The sequence below is a fragment of the Strongylocentrotus purpuratus genome, unplaced genomic scaffold, assembly GCF_000002235.5.
Source record: "Strongylocentrotus purpuratus isolate Spur 01 unplaced genomic scaffold, Spur_5.0 spur5_scaffold_14, whole genome shotgun sequence".
Classification (NCBI taxonomy): domain Eukaryota; kingdom Metazoa; phylum Echinodermata; class Echinoidea; order Camarodonta; family Strongylocentrotidae; genus Strongylocentrotus; species Strongylocentrotus purpuratus.
The window spans coordinates 34,604,384-34,625,770 of record NW_022145599.1 but is presented as its reverse complement, the minus strand read 5'-3'; the positions used below and the strand labels follow the sequence as shown (position 1 = coordinate 34,625,770).

The 21,387-nt window shown below is 37.7% G+C and overlaps 1 protein-coding gene across 1 annotated transcript; it reads left to right on the top strand.

The window, feature by feature from the left end:
• The first annotated feature begins 2,487 nt into the window (after positions 1–2,487).
• On the top strand, positions 2,488–20,608 carry LOC115918608 (85/88 kDa calcium-independent phospholipase A2-like). The gene is made up of 15 exons (XM_030984822.1): positions 2,488–2,584; positions 5,108–5,374; positions 6,386–6,601; positions 7,682–7,868; positions 8,157–8,341; positions 9,545–9,824; positions 10,328–10,457; positions 12,344–12,427; positions 14,096–14,251; positions 15,096–15,392; positions 16,763–16,913; positions 17,218–17,354; positions 18,044–18,198; positions 18,871–19,041; positions 20,075–20,608. Exons 2-15 carry the CDS (start codon positions 5,136–5,138, stop codon positions 20,291–20,293), a joined length of 2,607 nt encoding a protein of 868 aa, XP_030840682.1. The 5' UTR covers positions 2,488–2,584; positions 5,108–5,135; the 3' UTR covers positions 20,294–20,608.
• The last annotated feature ends 779 nt before the right edge of the window (positions 20,609–21,387 follow it).

The following is a 21,387-nucleotide window of genomic DNA, read 5'->3' as shown; positions in this document are numbered from 1 at the left end:
CAAATAGTGTAAAACCCCACAGAAAATATTTTGTTTAATAATATATTTTCAACTCCGAACTTTTTCCATCCACCTCCTATTCCAAATCATTATCCTAAATATATACAAATATTTAAAATATACTTTCCATTCTATCCTCAAGAAAATAGGGGGGCCCCGTTGCACAAAACTTACCATTGATGGTAACTTTGTCATCGATGGTAACTACCATGGAAACCTTGATTTTGATTGGCTTGAGCGCTGTTACCATGGTAGTTGCCACTGATGACAAAGTTACCATCAACGGTAAGTTTTATGCTGGTTTTCTAAAATAAATATAGAGAAAATAGCAACACCAATATTCGCTAGTTCTTCTTTTATAAACATTATTCTTGGACCAGAACACAATAATAAATAATAATAGATAAATGTTCATAATATAGGTGCTTTACGTTAATGCGAGTATATAGGCCACGCATGTGACTTATCGGTTTTATCATTTATTTTAGCGTGGGTTGTGGAAAAGTTGATCAAATGAAGAAATATTTGCTGTTATTAAGAACAAGTGGGGCATGTCCGAGTGAAGGTTGCAGCATTTGTTTTTCGCCATGTTCCCTAAAATACAGTTATCTAAACTGCCTCACAGTAAGTTTTGTCAACATGCAAGCAGTTAGTTTCCTGGCAGCTCTTGATAGAGGAGTGTTAACCTACTTTTCGAAATAAAATAGTTTAAAACTATTTGGGGAAACACCCCACAGAACATGTTTTCAAATCTGAATATATTTTTTTTCCATCCATCTTCTATTCCAAGTCATTAGCCTAAATATATATAAATATTTAAAACATACATGTACCTTCCATTCCTTCCTCAAGAGAATAGGGGGAACATTTTAGTTTTCTTTAAAAAATATTAATATAGAGAAAATAGCAACAACAAAATGTTCGCATGTTAAAATCGACTAGGGAATGGACGCAGGGACAACGCATTCCGTACAGATGACAACATACTTAGCTATATACCGAACAAATTTATACCGTTCATCGTCCGAATCGTTAATTAATCGGTTTTATCTTTTAGCGTGGGTTTTGGAAAAGTTATTCGAATGAAGAAATATTTTTCTGTAATTAAGAACAAGTGGGGCACAAGTGGAGCATGTCCGAGAGAAGGTTATAGCATTTTTTCCCTTTTTTTTCGCCATGTTCCCTATAAGTCAATATTCAACCGGCCATTGCCATTGCTGTTTATAAGGCAATGAATGTTATGAAATTGGTTTATTATTCATTTGCAGCTTGCTGTCTGGTCGTCGAGCTCTCCATTTTTTTCTCGAGCAGAGTGTATAGATCGAGAAGGTAAGTACATCTAAGCTATATCTTATCTCTGACATCGGATTGCATTGACATCTTAAAGCCCCTCTATAGTGTTGGAAGCCCCAAATTCGCCAACAATTTGATGGCAAAGTTTTACTTAATTATTGTATCATAACGTGAAAGAGGATGTCATTAATTAAGACACACTTTTGCAAAGACACCCCCCCCCCCCCAAAAAAAAGTATTTGAAGACAAAAATAAAAGAATGATTTGGGCTAATGTTGTACACAGAATGCCTAGCTTGTAATATATTCTTTCATCAATGTTCGACTTCAAACACAATTATTGTGTTTTATGTTTTTATGTTTTATATTCCTTTTGAAAACCCTTGCAGAAATGTGTTTTAAAATAATGACATTCTCTTTCACATTGACATTATGATACAATTTAAGTGAAATTTAGCCATCAAACTGTTGGGGCTCCCAACACTTTAGAGGGGCTTTAATCGGTTATATTTACATGGACTTATTTGTTATAATTCCTCTTATGTTTATGAATGTGTTTGTATGTAAGGTTTATATGACTTGCATTTGTGAAACATAGTTGAATAGAATTGAATTTTCTTCTACATTATACAGTATTTGTTAATTAATTCATGCATTCAAAGATTAATATATACATGAAGAACCATTGTTGACTAGGGGATGCGATTTGGGGCAATGACCTCGGTAATATTTTTCAGAAGGATTGCCACCGAAAATTTTGCAAAAAGAAAAACTGCACACGGGATGGAGAGGTATAAAGAGACAGGGAGATAGAAAGAGCGAGAAACAGAGAGATTCATAATGAGTCATATACTTTGATGCTGCATCAACTGAAAAAAATCATGACGATTTTTTGTTTTCCTTCTTTTCGGACACAAAAAAAATGATGATCCATGGCTTATCATATATGGAAATCAAACTAATATGCTCAGTATACAGTAAATAAACAGTGAAAGAAATAGACGAACATAACTATGAACTATCTTATCATGATCCTTAGTACTACACTTACCACAATTTTGTTAACAATGAACAAACTGGCATCCCCCCTCGCCCACCCCCCCCCCCCCACCCCCTCATTTCTATGATGTCAGATTGAAAGGTAACTGCGAGGCTTAGGAGCTACCCTCTACGGCTCTACTGACCATAACAATTTCCCACAGTGACTGCCTGAAGAGTGAAGTGAAAGTAATTTATGTTTTGACTGTTTGCCGAGCAGTGTCAAGTAACAACGTAGATGTGATCGAGTCATTGTGAGTGAAAGTAATAAATACATTCAATTTAGGTCTAAATTCACTGAATGAAATCATTTTGGCCAAACTGTTTGACATTTTGTGTTGTCTCACATTGACTTGTGAATGTGAGTGTAACTCCAGGAGCTCCGCCGCCGAAGGCGTCGGCGTAGGACTCTAGGAGCTCCCTGGAGTTACTGTGAGTGAGTGTGACTAACAGTAGGGCCTATAATGCAGAGTAGACACTTTTCACAAGTTTAACTGTTTAAGTTCAATGTAAGATAAGACTATGTAATAAGAGCTCCTGATCGGCTCCTGACCTCAGCTCAGAGTGGGAGACTCTCTCAATTAAGAATTGAGAGACAATGGCCAGAAGATAGACTCTAATAATAATATTTCTATTCTTTTCCAAAAGAGTCTTGAAAGTAAACAGCTACCCCAGGACTGGAAATCTGCTAATGTTACCCCAATTTTCAAGAAAGGTAACAAAGGTGATAGTAAAAATTATAGGCCAGTTAGTCTAACAAGCATTATTTGTAAAATGATGGAGAATCTTGTGCGTAAGCAATTGCTTGACCATCTTATGACGAATGATTTGATTTCAGTTCACCAGCATGGGTTTGTAGTTGGTCGGTCTTGCATTACCAATCTTTTAGAGGTGTTGGACCAGTGGACACAGATTTTGGATGATGGAGGCACAGTAGATGCGATATATTTAGACTTTATGAAGGCGTTCGATACGGTGCCTCACCACCGGCTGCTTCTCAAATTAGAGTCATATGGAGTCCGTGGGAATGTACTTGCATGGTTAGAGTCTTTTCTGAGTGGACGGCAGCAAAGAGTAGTGGTCAGAGGCAAGCAGTCTAAGTGGGGCAAAGTACTGAGTGGAGTGCCACAGGGCAGTGTGTTGGGTCCGTGTTTATTTTTGCTATTTGTCAATGACCTTCCAAAAATTGTGAACTCAAATATTTCAATGTTTGCAGATGATACAAAGTTGTATGTCCGTGCTGATACTGCAAATTTAAGAAAGCAGCTTCAAGAGGATCTGTCACGGATGGAACAATGGGCTGAGAAATAGCAGCTTCGCTTTCATCCTGATAAGTGTACTGTTTTAAGGCTTGGGAAGTTACCAGCAGATGCCTCTACAGGCTATTGTATGAAAAAGGGGACAGACTCTGTAACACTATCTGTTACCAAAGTAGAAAAGGACCTAGGTGTCCTTGTAGATTCACAACTATCATTTAAAGATCACGTCTCCCAAACAGTTCTCAAAGCAAATCGAGTACTTGGAGTTATCCGTAGGACATTTATGTACCTAAATACTGACACTATGCCGTTTTTGTTTAAAGGCCTCGTTAGGCCCATATTAGAATACGGACAGGCCGCATGGTCCCCATACAGACTAGGAGAACAGAGGATATTGGAAAGCGTACAAAGACGTGCAACAAAGATTATTCCTGGCCTTAGAAATTTATCTTACCAGGAGTGCTTGACCAAACTCCAATTACCAACTCTTGTTCACAGGCGTAGAAGGGGGGACATGATCGATGTGTACAAGTACTTGAATGGCTTGTACAATGTGCAAGAGATTCCCTTTAAGTTGAGTACAGAGGATAGAACTCGAGGTCACTCTAGAAAACTAGAAAAGAAATATTCAAGACTAGATATCAGAAAATACTTTTTTAGCAATAGAGTCGTGGAACTGTGGAACAGTCTCCCAGAAAATGTTGTGGCAGCTGGGTCAGTCAACTCATTCAAGAATAGACTGGATAGTCACTGGTCAAAGAACGCAAGCCTTCTGTATGAGCCGGTCTAGGTGTTGTCTGTTGTTTCATGTTTTACACAACCTCCCTTCTCCACAAATCGCAGTTCCCTGGAAGAATCCTGGATCGATGAACAGGCTTAGACCTACAACATCGTGTATTAAAGTAAAGTAAAGTAAGTAATAATAATGGTTTAGATCTACCTTAGACTAGTCTAGATCTACATTTACTGTTACAAAAACTTGAAAAAGGAAAAGATAAACAATTACGCCCTATTATTTGTTATCAAAAATTATTGACAACAATGTTGAATGTATGTTTTCCCTACCAAATTTTTGCCTCTGAGCTGCTGAGGTCAGGACAGGAGCCGGAGGCATTGTCTTGTTTTTGTTATTTTTTCATCAAAATTGAAAACAAAAGTAGATAGACCCAGTCCGACTCCAAGTCTACGCCTCTGTAGAGTTGTACTTGTAAGACTGTCACTTGTAATTCGGTGGTAGGACCATAGTTCATGCGTGACCGTAGTTCGCTATCTCAAAAGTTCAGTAGATTTCAAAAATCTCATACCAACGATGGAGAGAAAAACACAAAATTAACCAGAGATGGAATTTCCTTTGAAATTCCATATATTTCATATATCTTCTAAGACTTCTGTTGGACAATATTATAAAGGACAAATATTCATAATGGTGAATGTTATTTGGTGTTGTAGAAAATTATTTAATAAAACTGTCACTTAATTGTCAACTATTCCTATTTCTTATTCCTTCTCCTAATGTAGAGTGAGACTGTGAGAGCACATCATCACCATGGCTTTCAAGAATCCTTTCGCCCCAAACTCCTCAATGGGGCTGGTGTTCAACACGGTGATGAGCAGCATCCCTATGACTGACTCCTACATGTGGACCGTGCGCAAGGAGAAGTCCCAGAAGTACGCCTCTATGGTCGTCATTGCCCATGCTGATTATATGAAGGTCTACAATGATAAGAAGAGCAAGGTGTTTGAGTGTGTCGTCCAGGCCCCTGGAGAAGGAACCGATGCTTTCAGGTTTGATATATGCCAGGGGAGAGTTTCACAAAGACTAAGATCAACTTTAAGTTGGACTTAACTATGGCAGGCCATTCTTGCCACTGGTTGCTCTCACCATTATGATCTTTAGATAATATTTATTCCTTCAATGATGAACTATCAAAAAATGTAAATTCTATAGATTTGCGACCATGATTTGTACGTCCCTTGAGAAACCAATGTCAGGAACGGTTAGATGAACTAGTGGCATGAACGACCTGCCATAGTTAAGTCCAACGTAAAGTCGATCTTAGTCTTTGTGAAACACTCCCCTGCGATGGTGGTTTTCTAGATCTCCTGGGGAAAGGTATTCCGTAATCCCATCATGAAAAAAGGGAAATTTATCAACATTTCCTAGCCTACCAACAGTATTGTCGTCAAATTGTTGTGCAGATGACAACTGAGATACCAGGGGGAAAAAGATTATATTTCATATGGAATAGTACTCGGAGAGTTGTTTATGAATAATTTAAAACAAATAGTGAATGATTCTTTCAGTAATTATTTTAAACAGATGCTTGAAAAATAGTGTCAAAATATATTTTTTGGAAAAATCTTTAAAAAAACGTCATCATTAGTCTGAGTTTGCTGATATCAATAAACTGTTTCAATGTTAGCTATAACTTGTACTTATTGATCTGGGGTGGTAGTTTGAAAACAATGTTATCCTTTATAATAATAAAATAATATTAATTGTCATAGACAATCAAAATTAGGACAAGTCATTGTTGATGTCTGCACAAATCTGTCTGCATTCACAATTAATTAAGAAAAAAAACATGTTTAAGTACCAATGGTAGATGTTAGTTCCAGTTTGTTTTGACAATTAATATTTTTTTTAAAAGATAAATCGTTTTCAGAATATGGCGGCTGATGTTTTATTTCATCACCTATCTAACCTATATACAACTTTGCGTTTCTATGTGATCTTATGTCTTATTTCTATCTACATAAAGTAACATTACATTGTCTGCTTTGGTATTACTTTAGTTTGTTCCGTTTGACAAATGAAGACGATGCCCTGGCAAGGTTTATCCTTCTCCATCAACACATCCAGCCATTCTTCAATGGCCCGGAAGGACTGTACAATGTGACAGTATTACAGAAGCTTAGCGACATCACCAGGAGGGCTGACATCTTCTCCCATGCTCATACAGCTGTGCTGGCAGGTTTAAATGATTCCTTTAGATGCCCGGAAGTCATCAAGTAAGAATTCTTTCCGGTCTGTTGTCGTTGTTGTTTTGGTTTATAGGCCTTTATCATTCAGAAGTGAATATTTACATTCTAAATTTCATACCTGTAGTCTGTACAACATAAAGTTAGGCATTATTGTTGGCCCGATGTTTGGTGAAAAAATCATTGAAGAATTTCTATCACCATCAGTAGGGGCTTTGTGGTGTAGTGATTCGTTTATTTGAATCTTAGTGATGAGGTTCAGATTTAAAATCTGTGTTTGGTGATTGTATCCGTAAACAGGTCAATTTCTTTTTCCCATGACCCAGGTCTTGTATATGGGGACCCATTATGAACATTATGAAGGAACTCTTAATCTTTTATTTTTGTTTGTTTGTTTAACTTTGCAATATGAATAAATAATTAGTTGTTAGAATTGTCTATGTATCTACATGTATACTATCTTTCTATTAAAGGCAGATATGAAAGCTTGAAAGAAAAATATAAAAATTTCTTGCTGTAAATTCTATACATATTAAAGGGATCGTTTAACAATGTTAAATCTGAGATACACGGCCCTACCTGTTATCAGTGTCTGAAGCCCTAAAAAATTGCGCTTCAAAATGATCAAGAAGTGCCTCAAAAAAGTCAAAAATCTTTGAGTGACCGGTTTTACCATACTCGTTTTCCCCAATAGACTATAGTGTTATGAAAATCGTTTGGCAAATGTTTTTCAAAATTTGTAATTCCAATCATAAATATCTTGATAATCAGACAGGCTATCAGCTTGTAAAAGTCATGGGGTTCCGGACTGACCTAAAGGTTTATAATTATCATTGCAGCATGAGCTAGATCCAGGATTTTTGTTCAGAATCTGAGACAAAGTTACCGGATCCCTTTAAAGCTTCAATGTAGGCCTACAGTACCACAAGATGTATGGCATATTCATCAAACTTCGGCGATATTTGAAAACTCCATAACTCCATTCAAGCTGAGCCAACTTATTGGGTAATACTAATGTGAAACTCAATCAATTCTTTCAATCAGTCACTTAAAAACCCAAGATATGACTTGTGCTCTGTATTGATTTGACTTTGATTTGAATTAAAACAGACACATAAACAGCCAGAAGTGTCCCGAGGGAAAGACACCACTGCTACTAGCCATAGAATGTAAGTCCATGCAAGCTGTTATCCAACTCATCGATTGCAGGGCATCGGAAGAAATGACGGACGAGAATGGGGATGGCATCTTTCACTATGCTGCAAGGTCTCTAGGATTCGGTAGTCAAGTTATGACTGTGAGTTGATGAAATACATGTAATTTTTTTTTCTGCACAGCTAAGCCTCTAGTTTTCAGTATAGAAGACCAGCTGCATGAAATTGTTTTTAAATATTTTTGTGGACATCACATTCACTGCTTGTCATGTATTCAAAGAGCGTTCATAGGGTTTATACGGTTTATTATGTCATTGACCTTGGCTAATAGTGCAATGACCCCTTGTACATCTAGTTTCATCCTTGAATCTTTTATTTTTTTTCTTCGAAGGCATTTTGATTGACTGACGATAATAATTCTCTTTCATCAGGTATTATCCAAAGACAAGGAGCTGATGGACCGAACCAACAAGGCCTCTCAGTCAGCTCTCTTGGTAGCCTGCCAGGAAGGTAACTTTGATGCAGCCATCAAGCTGGTCAAAGCAGGAGCCACAGTAGATATGAATGATAACATCGGCTACCCCATCCACTACGCTCTCAAAAAGTGCAATGTTAAGTAAGTTAGTGACGATAGCGTAATGTAGTGGCAGTTGAATGTCTTAGTAGTATCTACTTTATAGCCACTCATCAAATCTCTTCCTAGAGGAATGTTGCGGTCTAGGGAATATGTCTTTGGACAGTGGACTGCATGATTTGCGGTTTGAGTCCCACCATGGCACTAATTCAGACATTAATTCACATTTGCCATGCTCCGCCCACGTGTTAAATGGGTACCGGTACAAAGGAATTTTTTTAAGATGTGAGTACCAAAAGTGGTAGCCTAGCAGTAACCTTGCATGATGGATGTGTGCGCTATAAAAATACAAAATATTATTAGTAGTAGAGTATTATGACCAATAGAGATCATCATTGCCCATGTGAAACTGTTAAGCTCCTGTATAACGTGTAGAACAATGAAAACATTTAGGAGTGTGTTCTTAAACCGTAAGAAATTGAATTCTCTTGTATTACAAATAATCCTCTGAATAATCGCGGAAGAGGTTTACGGTACAACATGTGTAAAGTCCTAGAAGGACTAAGGAAAGTGGATAGAAATAGAAGTGAAATGGAAAGGCGAGAAAGTGGAGGTTGGAAGGAAGAGTATCTTTCGGAAGTGAGTATAGTCCTGAAAAGGACTGTAAACCAGAAAGTTGTAGACAGGAAGAGAGGTTTGAGTAGAAGACTGGATTGAGTTGGAGAGTTGAGTAGATGAGAGAAGCTGGCTTGAGTCGGCGAGTAGAGTTGCAGAGCAGGAGCAGGAGAGTAGACTCGACGTTTCGGACAGGTTGACTCGGATAGTCAACCTGTCCAAAACGATTGTTCAAACCACCATGCAAACCTTCAAACATCATCTAATCCTCTGAATATCATCAAAAGGACTGTAATGAATACATTTGTGAGTAATGAGCAAAGAAAGATGAAGAAAGCAAGTTGGTTGTCTTGAATAACAGAACATGTAGTCCTGATTGTTCATTTGGGTGTTTGTATTATCGGTTTTGTTATTTTTGTTCAAGTTGTGTCAGACTGTTTTCACTTTGTATGTCTAAATGAAACAATTAATTGCTTGATCAACAAAACAAGATGGACTTGAGCCAGTGTGTCTTGAACTGTAGTTTCATTACCAAACTCATTACCTTCATTTGGTTTTACAACTGAAATACTGGCCAACCAGGAGATCGAACACATCCTAATTTCTGTTTTGAATTTTAATTGCCTACAGCGCTGCGTTGACCATTCTTGAAAACCATGGAAGCCAGGGTAAGGTGAAGTGCATCAAGCACGGAGGAACCCCTCTCCACTGGGCCAAGAGCGCCGAATTCATCAAGCTGGTCCTCGAGCGGGAGTACGACATCGATGCCATGAGCAAGAGCGGTGATACTGCCCTCAGCATCATGATCCAGCGGGGTCGACCACTCTGCGCCCTTACCCTCATGACGTCGGGAGCGGACCCTAATATAGCAGACAGGGACGGGAATACACCACTTCATCATGCAGTCAAGGTGAGAAGAATCCTATTCTTATTTTTCATTTTCTGAGGATATTAGTTTCTTCATGAGAATGCCAACATTTTATGGTCACACAAAATTATGCTATCCCATTGTCATTCGATGTGTGAAAGTGGACATCTTGATAAGCTTCAATTTAATTATCAAAACTTTTAATATTAATATATATTTATTCCTGTACATAATCCAAATTTTTACCCAGCGATTTGTCATATGGTTTTAAAAAGAAATTAGAAAACTTGTACAAATCAGTGACATTACCTCAGATTGTATCATACCAAAACACATATCTGAGTAAAGACTTAAATAGTGGAGTGAGATTGTTAAGTGATTCTAGGTAAGAGGATGCAATATTATGCTTGGAAATCTAACTCCACTATGTACCGTAATTCTTTACTTAGAGCCACAAATACGTGTGGGTTCCTTAAGTATGTCAGTAGGACACCAAATGTCACAAAGTGGGTCCCTAATTTATGGAATTACCCATATCTTTTCAGACCAAAGATTTACAGACGGTTCACCTCCTGATTGGGTTCGGAGCAGAGGCCAACAAGGTCAACAACAAAGGGGAATCACCTAGACATCTAGCAGCCACTGACATCCTCAGCACCATTGGAGGGATGATGGGTAAGAGCACCAGAGACGCTAGGCCAGGAGTGTCACGACGTGATGGACATGTGCGCTGTATATTAAAGAAGCCACCATTATTATTATTATTATTATAATATCAGGCATGTTCACGGTAAATGGTCATTTGTTCTCCCACATGTTACAAAGTATTGTGGATGGAGTGCTGAATATTAGTTGAAACCCCTTTTTTGTGTGTATGTTGTTATTTTTGTTGATATAAGTGAACCGGTAAGATTGTTGAAGGTTGATGAAAAAAACTGCCTACTTTATGTATGAAATGTCACTTAAAGGTAATACAAAGTTTTGGGAAATTGTGAAAATTGGGTGTATAGTGATTCTTTACAATTTTGAAATATTTGGATGTCCCTGTGGATGTTTTATAAGCACTAGAAAATTTAGCCCCTAAAACACTTTTCAAATAGCGCCTAACATCCCTTACAATTTTAATTTAATTTCCCCCCAATTTCCATCATTAATAAATAATAATCGTCTGTTTCCACTCAAACTTTTAGATTATCTTTAATTGTACATCTAGCATTGAAGTCACTACACCTTAACCCGTACTGTACTGGGGGGGGGGGGGCCTGGGAGGCCCCCCCTGACATTTTTGGAGATTGCGCCGCGACCGCTTGGAATTTTGAATTGTCGTTTCATGACTTTTTTCCCTCAAGTCTTACGCACATTTTGATACCATTTTCGTCGAAATCGGATATACCTGTAAGGTGTTACATAACAATTAGTATGCGCATGTCTTCAACAATATGCTATTATTGCATATACATGTATTCATGTACAAGCAGAAATGTGAATACTATGAATTGATATCAAATTGCTTTTATATGTTTCTCAAAGTAAATTGATGTATTCCAGAACAAAAGAATACATTAGAAATAAAACAATAGATATAACAAGAAATGAAAAACAATAAAATACATAAGAAAATAAATATTTGAAAATCGCATCAAATTTGCATTAATTATCATTATTCATTACATCAAAATAACTATTTTGTGTTAGAAAAGAAGTTTCTTATGAATAATGGGTTTCAATTAACATTCAAAAAGTGGAGTCTGACAATTTTTGTAATTCTAGTTTCCTGTATAATTTCTAGATTTGATATTCATGAATGCGTATTCATAATTTATGCAAATTAACCTATGCATTTTCAAATATCATATAAATAATGTAACCTCATGAATTTGAGATGAAGGAAACATTTATTCAATTCATTTTCAACATTCTTCACAAGTCTACAGACAAATATGAAGAGTTTTCTGTAAAATGCATCAAATTAGCATTTTGCATAATTAATTAGGCTATAACGACAAAAATTTGCATATTAGGAAAAAACTAATTATACCATCTTGTTCCTTACGTAAATATCTACAAACATGCAAATTTTCGCGTTCATCAGACTTTCGACGGCCGAGATCATAGGGAGGGGGCCTCCCAGGCCCCCCCCCCTCCCACCCAGTCACAAGGTGCTCAAAATAGCCCAGTACAGTAAGGGTTAACACCATTTTCTCTCATCTGAACAATGTTACCAAGTCTGTGAACTGTTTTGAACATATTTTACTGATAGTCAAATAAGATTCAAGCCTTAGATCAAACAAGTTGTGACTTTAAATCTTTAGATCTGGATACAGGGATGGGAGTTTCTTGTTTTTCTTCCATGAAGAAATACTTTAAAACTTAAATGTATGTTCGTGAATTGTTATTGCATTTTTATCCTTTAATTGAATTTTTGTTTGCATGAAAAAGTTCTTGCCTGCACTACACTAACTATAGTAGATAAAGATGGTTGTGTTTTTATTTATTTGTGTTGTGTTTCTCTCATCCTTTTATCTTTGGTCTTTGATTGTTGTGCTGTTTGCTATAATAAGGAGTTAAGAAGAGGATGGAGCAAGGGTTTCTAGTTATTGCCCCCTGGACTCAGAACCCAGACCAGCTCGTCGACCGTTATTCAGGTTGAAATCAAACAGACAAATTCCAGAAGCTCTTTTCTAACACTAAAAGCTAAAACTAATTTATGTTTCTCACCTGCATGTACAATACTGTATGCTTTATACATGATCAGCTTGTACTTTAACATGTGTAAGCTTCTTTTCCAACACTAAAAGCTAAAACGCTTTCATTTTCACCTGCATTAACCATATGCTGAAAATATAAGTAATTAGTTACACATTAGCTTGACCAAATAAATCATATCATTTTCATTAAAAGATTCACTGTACACAAATATACCAAGTTTATGTACCTGTACATTTGTAGGCCCCTATAACAGCCATTGCTTGCAGTATAATAGGCTACTGACATGTGAAACCTTGTCTAAATTATGTTGAGTTTTAATGTTGGCAGCAAAAACCTGACCGAAAATGTTCCATGAAAGTTATGCTATAAAGCCAAATTGTTCAAATGAACAAAGAAATACAACCATTATGAAACACCTTAAACATGACTCTTAAAGCTTATGCTATGATAATTGTTCTGAGATCTCTTGCCACAGAAGAGCTTAAGGTATGCTTCTTCCAACAGGATTTTCCTGCTGTAAAAGAACACAAAAGGAAAGTTTGTGTTCATACAAATGTATCAGCTTCACCTTATAGTACATGCTGTAACAGTTTTGGTTAAAGATATTCTGCAGGTTTTCTTTTAAAAACCATATGCACATTCACCTACGGTATACATACGAAAATCACAATATATATGAATAGTAAACTGATATATACATGTGATTGAAAAGATTTGGATAATAGAATCTTACGTGTGTGCCAAGATGAAATGTTAGAAGGGCTAAAGCATCAGTTTGTCATGCATCACCCATGCCCATATCATTCTGTTGAAGCTATGATGATTTTTGATGAGAGCACCATGTTCGGACCTACAGGTGTACAGGCATTTTTGAGCGATAAGTAGATCATTATTGTCTCTCTCCCCCCCCCCCCTTTTTTTTTGTCATTTGTATTTTGTCATGCAGGATGTTTCAGTAATTAAATGCTTGTCTCTCATTTCATGAATGCAAATTTATACAATATGGATTGTAAAATTCATACATTTGTATTATGTCATACTTCACTACAAGTGTCATTGCCACTTAAAACATTTCACACAATGAAACAAGCTGACATTCGATCAAATAGTTTTCATTGTTTTTGCTTTTAGTTATATTTGACTTTTCATTACTTTTATTTATCAGTATTGTAATATCATGTATAGATGATGATAATAGATTGAAAAATTTGCTGATGTTTTTCATCGTTTTTATCTCTCTTCTTCTTCATCATCTTCTTCTCCTACTTCTTCTACTACTTCTTTCCCACACTACTAATACTAATTAAACTGCTACTACTAGTGCTGTACTTCTATATATTTTTGTTTTCTGTTTCTTCTTCTTCTTCTTATTCACCTTCTTATTCATCTTCATCTTCTCTCCTACTACTAATTATAATACTGCTACTACTAGTACGGTACTTCTACTTCTACATATTTACATGTTCTTTATTTTCTGCTTCTACTTCTTCTTCTTCCTCTCATCTTTCTTTTCCCCTTTTTGCTTCATATCAGTAATTCAATTATTGTCCCTGTATATTAGATATTGATCAATTCCTTAATAATCTTATTATTGTCATTACCAGGTATGAATTGTGAGCTGATCTACGCCCTGCATGCTGTAGGGGCAGAGCGTTGCCCCCCTGGGACCAAGGGATGTCAGGGAGGGTGCAAACATGGGGGCACGAACAACGGCATGGCCCCTAAGATTGGCATGGATCAGGTCGATGCAGGAGCACAAGGTTTGTTTATATTAAGTTCCTAATCCAAATGGTATTAGTCCTTAGTCCAATGGATACAGTCCTGGTTCAGATGGATTCAATTCCTATTCGAAATGGTTGTAGTTCCTTGGTCCAATTACTGATCTGTATATTGTGATCCTGATACTCGCCCTTTCTTTATGGTTGGTACATTTTATGAAGCAGAAACTAAGAGGTATATATATGTATTTTAAGAATACCATGAAGTATTGATTGAGGTATATGTACATGTAATCATAGTTGAATATGATTACAGCAAGTTTCATGAGATTGTTCAGAATTGCTGGTTCAAATAAGCCATATACTGCAGTACAAATCAGAGTTAATTTACTAGATTGTGATAATATGAATTAGTCTGGATAGATAAAGTTTCATCTTCTCCAAACTTTATTGATCAATCTAGACAGTCATATAGATTGATCAATAAAGTTCTGAGAAGATATAAACTTAATCTATCAGGATTGTCACAATCGCTTCACAAAAAGAGGTAATAAACGAATTTTTCTAGCTTTATGGGCAACCGTGTACAATATTTATCAAAGCCAGTTTCTTTTGAAGCTTTTTTATTGGTGATAACGTAGCGACTCTGATTCTATGTAACTGTTTGACTGTTTTACCTGACTGCTAAGAAAGCATGCATTTGCTTGTAAGTAAACAACCAAGGGGATCAACGGCTTTAAGTAACTCTCCGATTAATGCCTTACCAAAGAGTATGAGCACATTGACAGGGTTTTGAACCTAGGACCTTCAGGTTACGAGACCACTGCTCTACCACTGAGCCATCACACCATCTCAATATAAATATTTGTTTGTTATCTTCTTTCAGTTTACAACAAATACCTGACGCAGTGCATCGGAGACCTGTGCATATCAGCCCCAACTGGCAGACAAGGAAAGGACGAGACAGACGACCACATGGACACGACTGACGGTGCCTCCGATCCTTCGCAGCGACGGTCTCAGGACACTGTCCTGTGTTTGGATGGTGGAGGTATCAAGGGCTTGATCTTGACTCAGATGCTGGCTGCCATAGAGAAGGCTTCAGGGAAGAAGATTGTGGAGATGTTTGATTGGATAGTAGGGACCAGCACAGGAGGCATCTTGGCCTTGGCTCTATCACAAGGTAAATCTTTTGGGGAATTTGGATTACTGTAGAACATTTATGTTGCTTTCCTCGACCCTCTGCATGGTCACTAGTTTGCCACACATGCATTTTTGCACAAAACAATAGGCAGTAATCACTCCCTTGATCTTTCTACCTAGGGGGCCATTGTGACTGGGTATCTTTTCTTCCCTTATAGGGTTATCGGTAGAGGAATGCCATAAGCTGTACATGGACAAGGTTTTTTCTGACTCATAACTGCTACAATCTAGTTATGTACACAGATCTTTCTATAAAGGTGGTTTTTGTATCGAGTTTCCAAATGCCTCCTTTCCTTGCAGGGTTCTCTGTGGAGGAATGCAGGAAGCTGTACATGGCTCTCAAGGATGAGGTCTTCACTGGCTCCAGACCCTACAACTCAGAGATTCATCTAGGTGATCTGTCTGTCAAGATGGCCCTTATGATAAGTATCTGGGTTCTTTCCTTGTAGGGTTCTCTGTAGAGGAATGCAGGAAGCTGTACATGGCTCTCAAGGATGAGGTCTTCACTGGCTCCAGACCCTACAACTCAGAGATTCATCTAGGTGATCTGTCTGTCAAGATGGCCCTTATGATAAGTATCTGGGTTCTTTCCTTGTAGGGTCCTCTGTAGAGGAATGCAGGAAGCTGTACATGGCTCTCAAGGATGAGGTCTTCACAGGCTCAAGACCCTACAACTCAGAGATTCATGTACACTGTAGGTGGTCTGTCTATCAAGATGGCCCTTATAATAAGTATCTGGGTTCTTTCCTTGTAGGGTTCTCTGTAGAGGAATGCAGGAAGTTGTACATGGCTTGCAAGGATGAGGTCTTCACAGGCTCAAGACCCTACAACTCAGAGATTCATCTAGGTGGTCTGTCTATCAAGATGGCCCTTATGATAAGTATCTGGGTTCTTTCCTTGTAGGGTTCTCTGTAGAGGAATGCAGGAAGCTGTACATGGCCCTCAAGGATGAGGTCTTCACAGGCTCAAGACCCTACAACTCAGAGATTCATCTAGGTGGTCTGTCTGTCAAGATGGCCTTTATAATAAGTATCTGGGTTCTTTCCTTGTAGGGTTCTCTGTAGAGGAATGCAGGAAGCTGTACATGGCCCTCAAGGATGAGGTCTTCACAGGCTCAAGACCCTACAACTCAGAGATTCATCTAGGTGATCTGTCTGTCAAGATGGCCCATATAATAAGTATCTGGGTTCTTTCCTTGTAGGGTTCTCTGTAGAGGAATGTAGGAAGCTGTACATGGCTCTCAAGGATGAGGTCTTCACAGGCTCAAGACCTTACAACTCAGAGATTCATCTAGGTAGTCTGTCTATCAAGATGGCCTTTATAATAAGTATCTGGGTTCTTTCCTTGTAGGGTTCTCTGTAGAGGAATGCAGGAAGCTGTACATGGCCCTCAAGGATGAGGTCTTCACAGGCTCAAGACCCTACAACTCAGACAAGCTAGAATCTTTCCTTAAGGATACCTTTGGAGCTGAAACCACCATGGATAAATACACATACCCAAGGTATGATATGGGATGAATGAGGTTATTTGTGCACATACGTTTATTAATGTATTTGATTAGGATTTGATAATGATGATAGTGTGGATTTATGTAGCACTTAATGAGAAATACCATCTATAAACGTTATACAGATATTATAATCCCAGTCATCATTCTCTGATTGAGGTGACTACCTGTAGTACATGACAAGTAAATATGCAAAAAAATCACACAATACAATTCCTCTAAACCCAGAACAATCCATTTTTGCTCTTTTACACCAGTTAAATGCTTTTTACCGTTGACTTATTTTCCCAATTTGTAGAATCCTTGTTTCTGGGACGTTAGGAGACAGAAGTCCTCCTGCTCTCCATCTGTTCCGTAACTACAACGCCCCCGAGACGTCATCAGCTTGGATAGCGGCCAATCAGGAACCTTTCCTGCCAGTTCTAAAACCATCAGGTTAGCGAGAGGAGAGAGAACTTGAGATCATTTACAGAAGATACGTTGATTGTTGTTTGCTCAGTATCAATTTCAACTGCTAAGGTTTCTGGGTGTTTCAGCGTTTCAGGTGTTAAACTGCATCGGGCACGCAAATTTCTCTACTTTAGATAGGTTCATGTGTTTTTTTAAATAATGATATTCATATGAAAATTATTTCAAGTGATCCCCTTGTTCAAAATGACACACAAACATATCGTCCTTGTTTTCACGAAGTGGCGGTAGTGAGAAAAATCGTCACTCAAAGTGAATGCAATTTTTTTTTCACTACCGTCACTTCGTGAAAACAGCGACGATATATCTGTCTGTCTTCCTTTATGTTTTTATTTGACTCTCTCTCTCCCTCTCTCTCTCCCTCTCTCTGTCTCTCCATCTTCATAAATTCTCAGTTGAAAGCTATTCTATTTTTGTTTAATACTAAGCATTAAGCGTGTTATCTTTGTCTGTTTATGTGTATCTCTCTCTCTGTGTCTCTCTCACCCTGCCTCTATTAGCAATCATTTTATCATACTTTCCCTTTCCATTTTCTGCTTTTTCCATATTATCTACTGTACCTATTCTCTTCCTTCCCTATTCTAATAATCCATACAGCTCTCTGGGATCTTACCCTCACTCTGTAAATGCTTCATTTTTCATTTGTTTCCTGATAGAGCAACTCATGTGGAGGGCTGCCCGTTCAAGTGGAGCTGCACCCACGTACTTCAGACCGATGGGGCGATTCCTGGACGGGGGTCTCATAGCGAACAATCCGACCTTAGACGCACTGACGGAGATCCAGGAGTATTACATGTATAAGAAATTACAGGTACGTTTGCATTGCCATCATTCATATGAAATGGCATTCCAAAGTAATCAATGAAAAATACCTTGCCCCTGGTCAAAATAATAGTGAAATGATGCCAAAAAGTGTTAGTATAAATGTACATTGACCTCCCTAATGTACCATGCTGAGAAATCATTGATGAAGACAATTTCATGATTTCATGCAACAAAATTGAAGACGGTGTTGATTCCAAATAGCTATTTTATCCGACTGTTGTCATTTATGAATGCAACCTTTTAACTTTTTCCCTTATTTGACATTCCAGTAATTCTTTATACTTGTGTTCTTTCCTCCAAAACTAAAATGAATAAAGATATAAATTATACTCAAATAGCTTCTTTCATCAGTATCAGTTATTCATAGACAGAATGGAGAAACACTTTGATTACTTATTTTGTCTTTGATACCCAAGCTCCATGGTGTTGTGCCTTGAATTCTAGAAAAAATGATTTCCCTGTCCTTCAATTTGTTTATAGTTTTCCTCTCTAATATTATTCTTTGTTCACACCACCAATCCTCAACCGCTCCCTCCCTCCCTCCCTCTCTCTCCTCCCTACCTCTCTCTCCCTCCCTCCCTTCCTCCCTACCTCTCTCTCCCTCCCTCCATCCCTCTCCCTCCCTCCCTCTCCCACCATCCCCCTCCCAAACCACCAGGGTGAACCAGTGCGTAAGATAGGTGCTGTTGTGTCCCTCGGGACTGGGCTTACAGCCCTCAAGCCCATAGCCCACGTAGAGATCATGAGACCTAACAGCGCTGTTGATCTGCTCAGTGCTGCCAAGTCACTTGCAGCAGGTGCCAATTTGATAGACATCATGGTTGAGCAGGTCAGTCTATACAACAACAAAAATGTAGTCACTTGGAATGAATTTCCAATGACAGTGGTCACAGAAAACACTGAATTCAATAAATGAATATTTATATAATATTGGATGGCTTTGAGTGTGCTACAAGATATATATTGCTTGAGCTATGACAATATTGGACGGTTCAAAGACAAGTCTAATATTGTTATAGCGAGAGCAATATATTCTTGTATCATACGAAAACAAAGCCATACAATATTATTATTATTATCTATATTAGTCTGACTAGCGAAATAACATGATTTGACTTACCCCAGTAAATATGGCTTTATTTTCATATGATATCGATATCGATACGAAAACAATGTTGGTCAGTCATCTGGGTACTGCACTAAAGATATTGAATACACCGATTTATTGTACCACTGGGAAGCCTTATATAGATAAAATTATATATTATCCAAAGACTTGATTTTTTTTTTTCAATGAGAAAGAAAGGATTGTCTGTTTTGAGCCAAAAGGGAATTAGTTTACATCGATTGTTTTACAGAGGTAATGGCCATCTGGCTCCAAACAAACATGATGAAATTATAGATTTTTTAAAGACCTTTATACAAAAAATATTATACCTTATAAATTATTATACCTTATAAATACGCTTTTAATTCCTTGTGTCAATGTAAAGGAATAGAAAGTTCAAAATGTTGAATAATCTAAGTGAAAATTTAAAAAGCAAGATCATTTTGGATTTTCTTGAGAAATATGATGAGAGCTGTAAGCAAATGCCATGTTTTTTTAGGTTTATAAAATCTTCAATTTGAGCTATGAAAATCTGTTTATTATTCACACTTACAGAACCGCAATGTTTCTCTCTGTAGACAACGCAGTTATTTAGTTAATCTCTTTCTCTTCCCAGCATCCATGTGACTCTTTTCCAAATGTACTTTTGTTTTGTATTCAATGATTTTCTTTGTTTATGCCGAATAAATAATAATAATAATAATAATGATACCACTTCTCATATTTTTTCATTTATCAAACTATTCCTGTCCAGGTCACTGAATCAAGAATGCGTGCCGTTGACCGAGCGAGGGCTTGGTGTTTCTCGATCGGCACGCCGTTCTTCCGCTTCAGCCCTCCGTTGAGCCAGGAGATCTCCATGGATGAGACGAGGGATCATGTGCTCTCAAAGATGCTCTTTGATACGCAGTGTTATATCCAGAAGAACAAAGAGGATATCCAGCAAATGACCGATCTGATCATCTCCTTGTAACGCCTACTGTACCATGAGGTTTCCGAATTTTATACTTTTATATCGATAACTTTGGCATTATCTTGAAACCCTTTCATGTGCATTTGCCAGCATAAACATTGAGAGGGAGAAAAGATGGATGGATTGCATCGGTGAAGATGGAAAGATGCATGCATGGTATAAAATCAGGAGTTAGCTTCATGTGGAGTAAGATGAAGAAGAGTATTGAGAGAACCTACATATAAATTATGATGATGATGAGGAATAGGAGGATGATGATGATGATGATGATGATTGATGATGATGATGATGATGATGATGATGATGATGATGATGATGATGGTGGTGGTGGTGATGATGATGATGATGATGATGATGATGATGATGATGATGATGATGATGATGAATGATGATGATGGAGACGATGACACTTACGATGATAATAGGGATGATGATAATGGTATTATCCTAAGCATTATGAAGATTTCGTCAAGCCAATATGACTGCAATACATGTGTCTTATCTGTAAAATTGAATATAAACGGTAAGAACATTCCCTAGCTGTGTGAAGTAAATATAGATACACATCAGATACATTTGGAGTGACTGGGAGTGAAAATAAATTGTAAAGTAAAGACAGTTTGTAGCAGCAATCTGAAATAAATACCATGTACAGTGTAAATACCGTGTATGTTCAAATGGTCTGGTCGTACTGTCAAACCTGTCTATGACGACTGCCCAAGGGAAAATCAAAAAGTGGCCTTTGTAGACAGGTGGTCTTTGTAAACAGGTTCCTTTAGTACATGTTTCAATAAGAAAACATTTTCAAGGGAAATAACAAATGTGGCCTTTGTAGACAGGTGGCCTTTGTAGACAGGTGGTCATTAAAGCAGGTTTGACTGTATCAGGCTAAGTAATAGCAGCAGCTGAATTTTTTTAACTTGACCATTTCTCATTTCAATCCTTTTAACAAAGTAGGTGCCAAATTGTGCCAAATTTTTAACTGTTATACTTTATGTTGTAAGACAATTGTAAGGCCTTTTCTGTAGTGGCCATAGAAAGGGCTGCCCCCTCCCCCCCCCCCCCCCCCCACCTACCCCCAAGTTGATCATTTA

Coding starts and splice junctions, on each gene's coding strand:
- LOC115918608 (XM_030984822.1), top strand. CDS start 5,136: ATGGCTTTCAAGAATCCTTTCGCCCCAAACTCCTCAATGGGGCTGGTG. Junction 6,602..7,681: donor AGATGCCCGGAAGTCATCAA/GTAAGAATTCTT, acceptor GAATTAAAACAG/ACACATAAACAGCCAGAAGT. Junction 7,869..8,156: donor TCGGTAGTCAAGTTATGACT/GTGAGTTGATGA, acceptor CTCTTTCATCAG/GTATTATCCAAAGACAAGGA.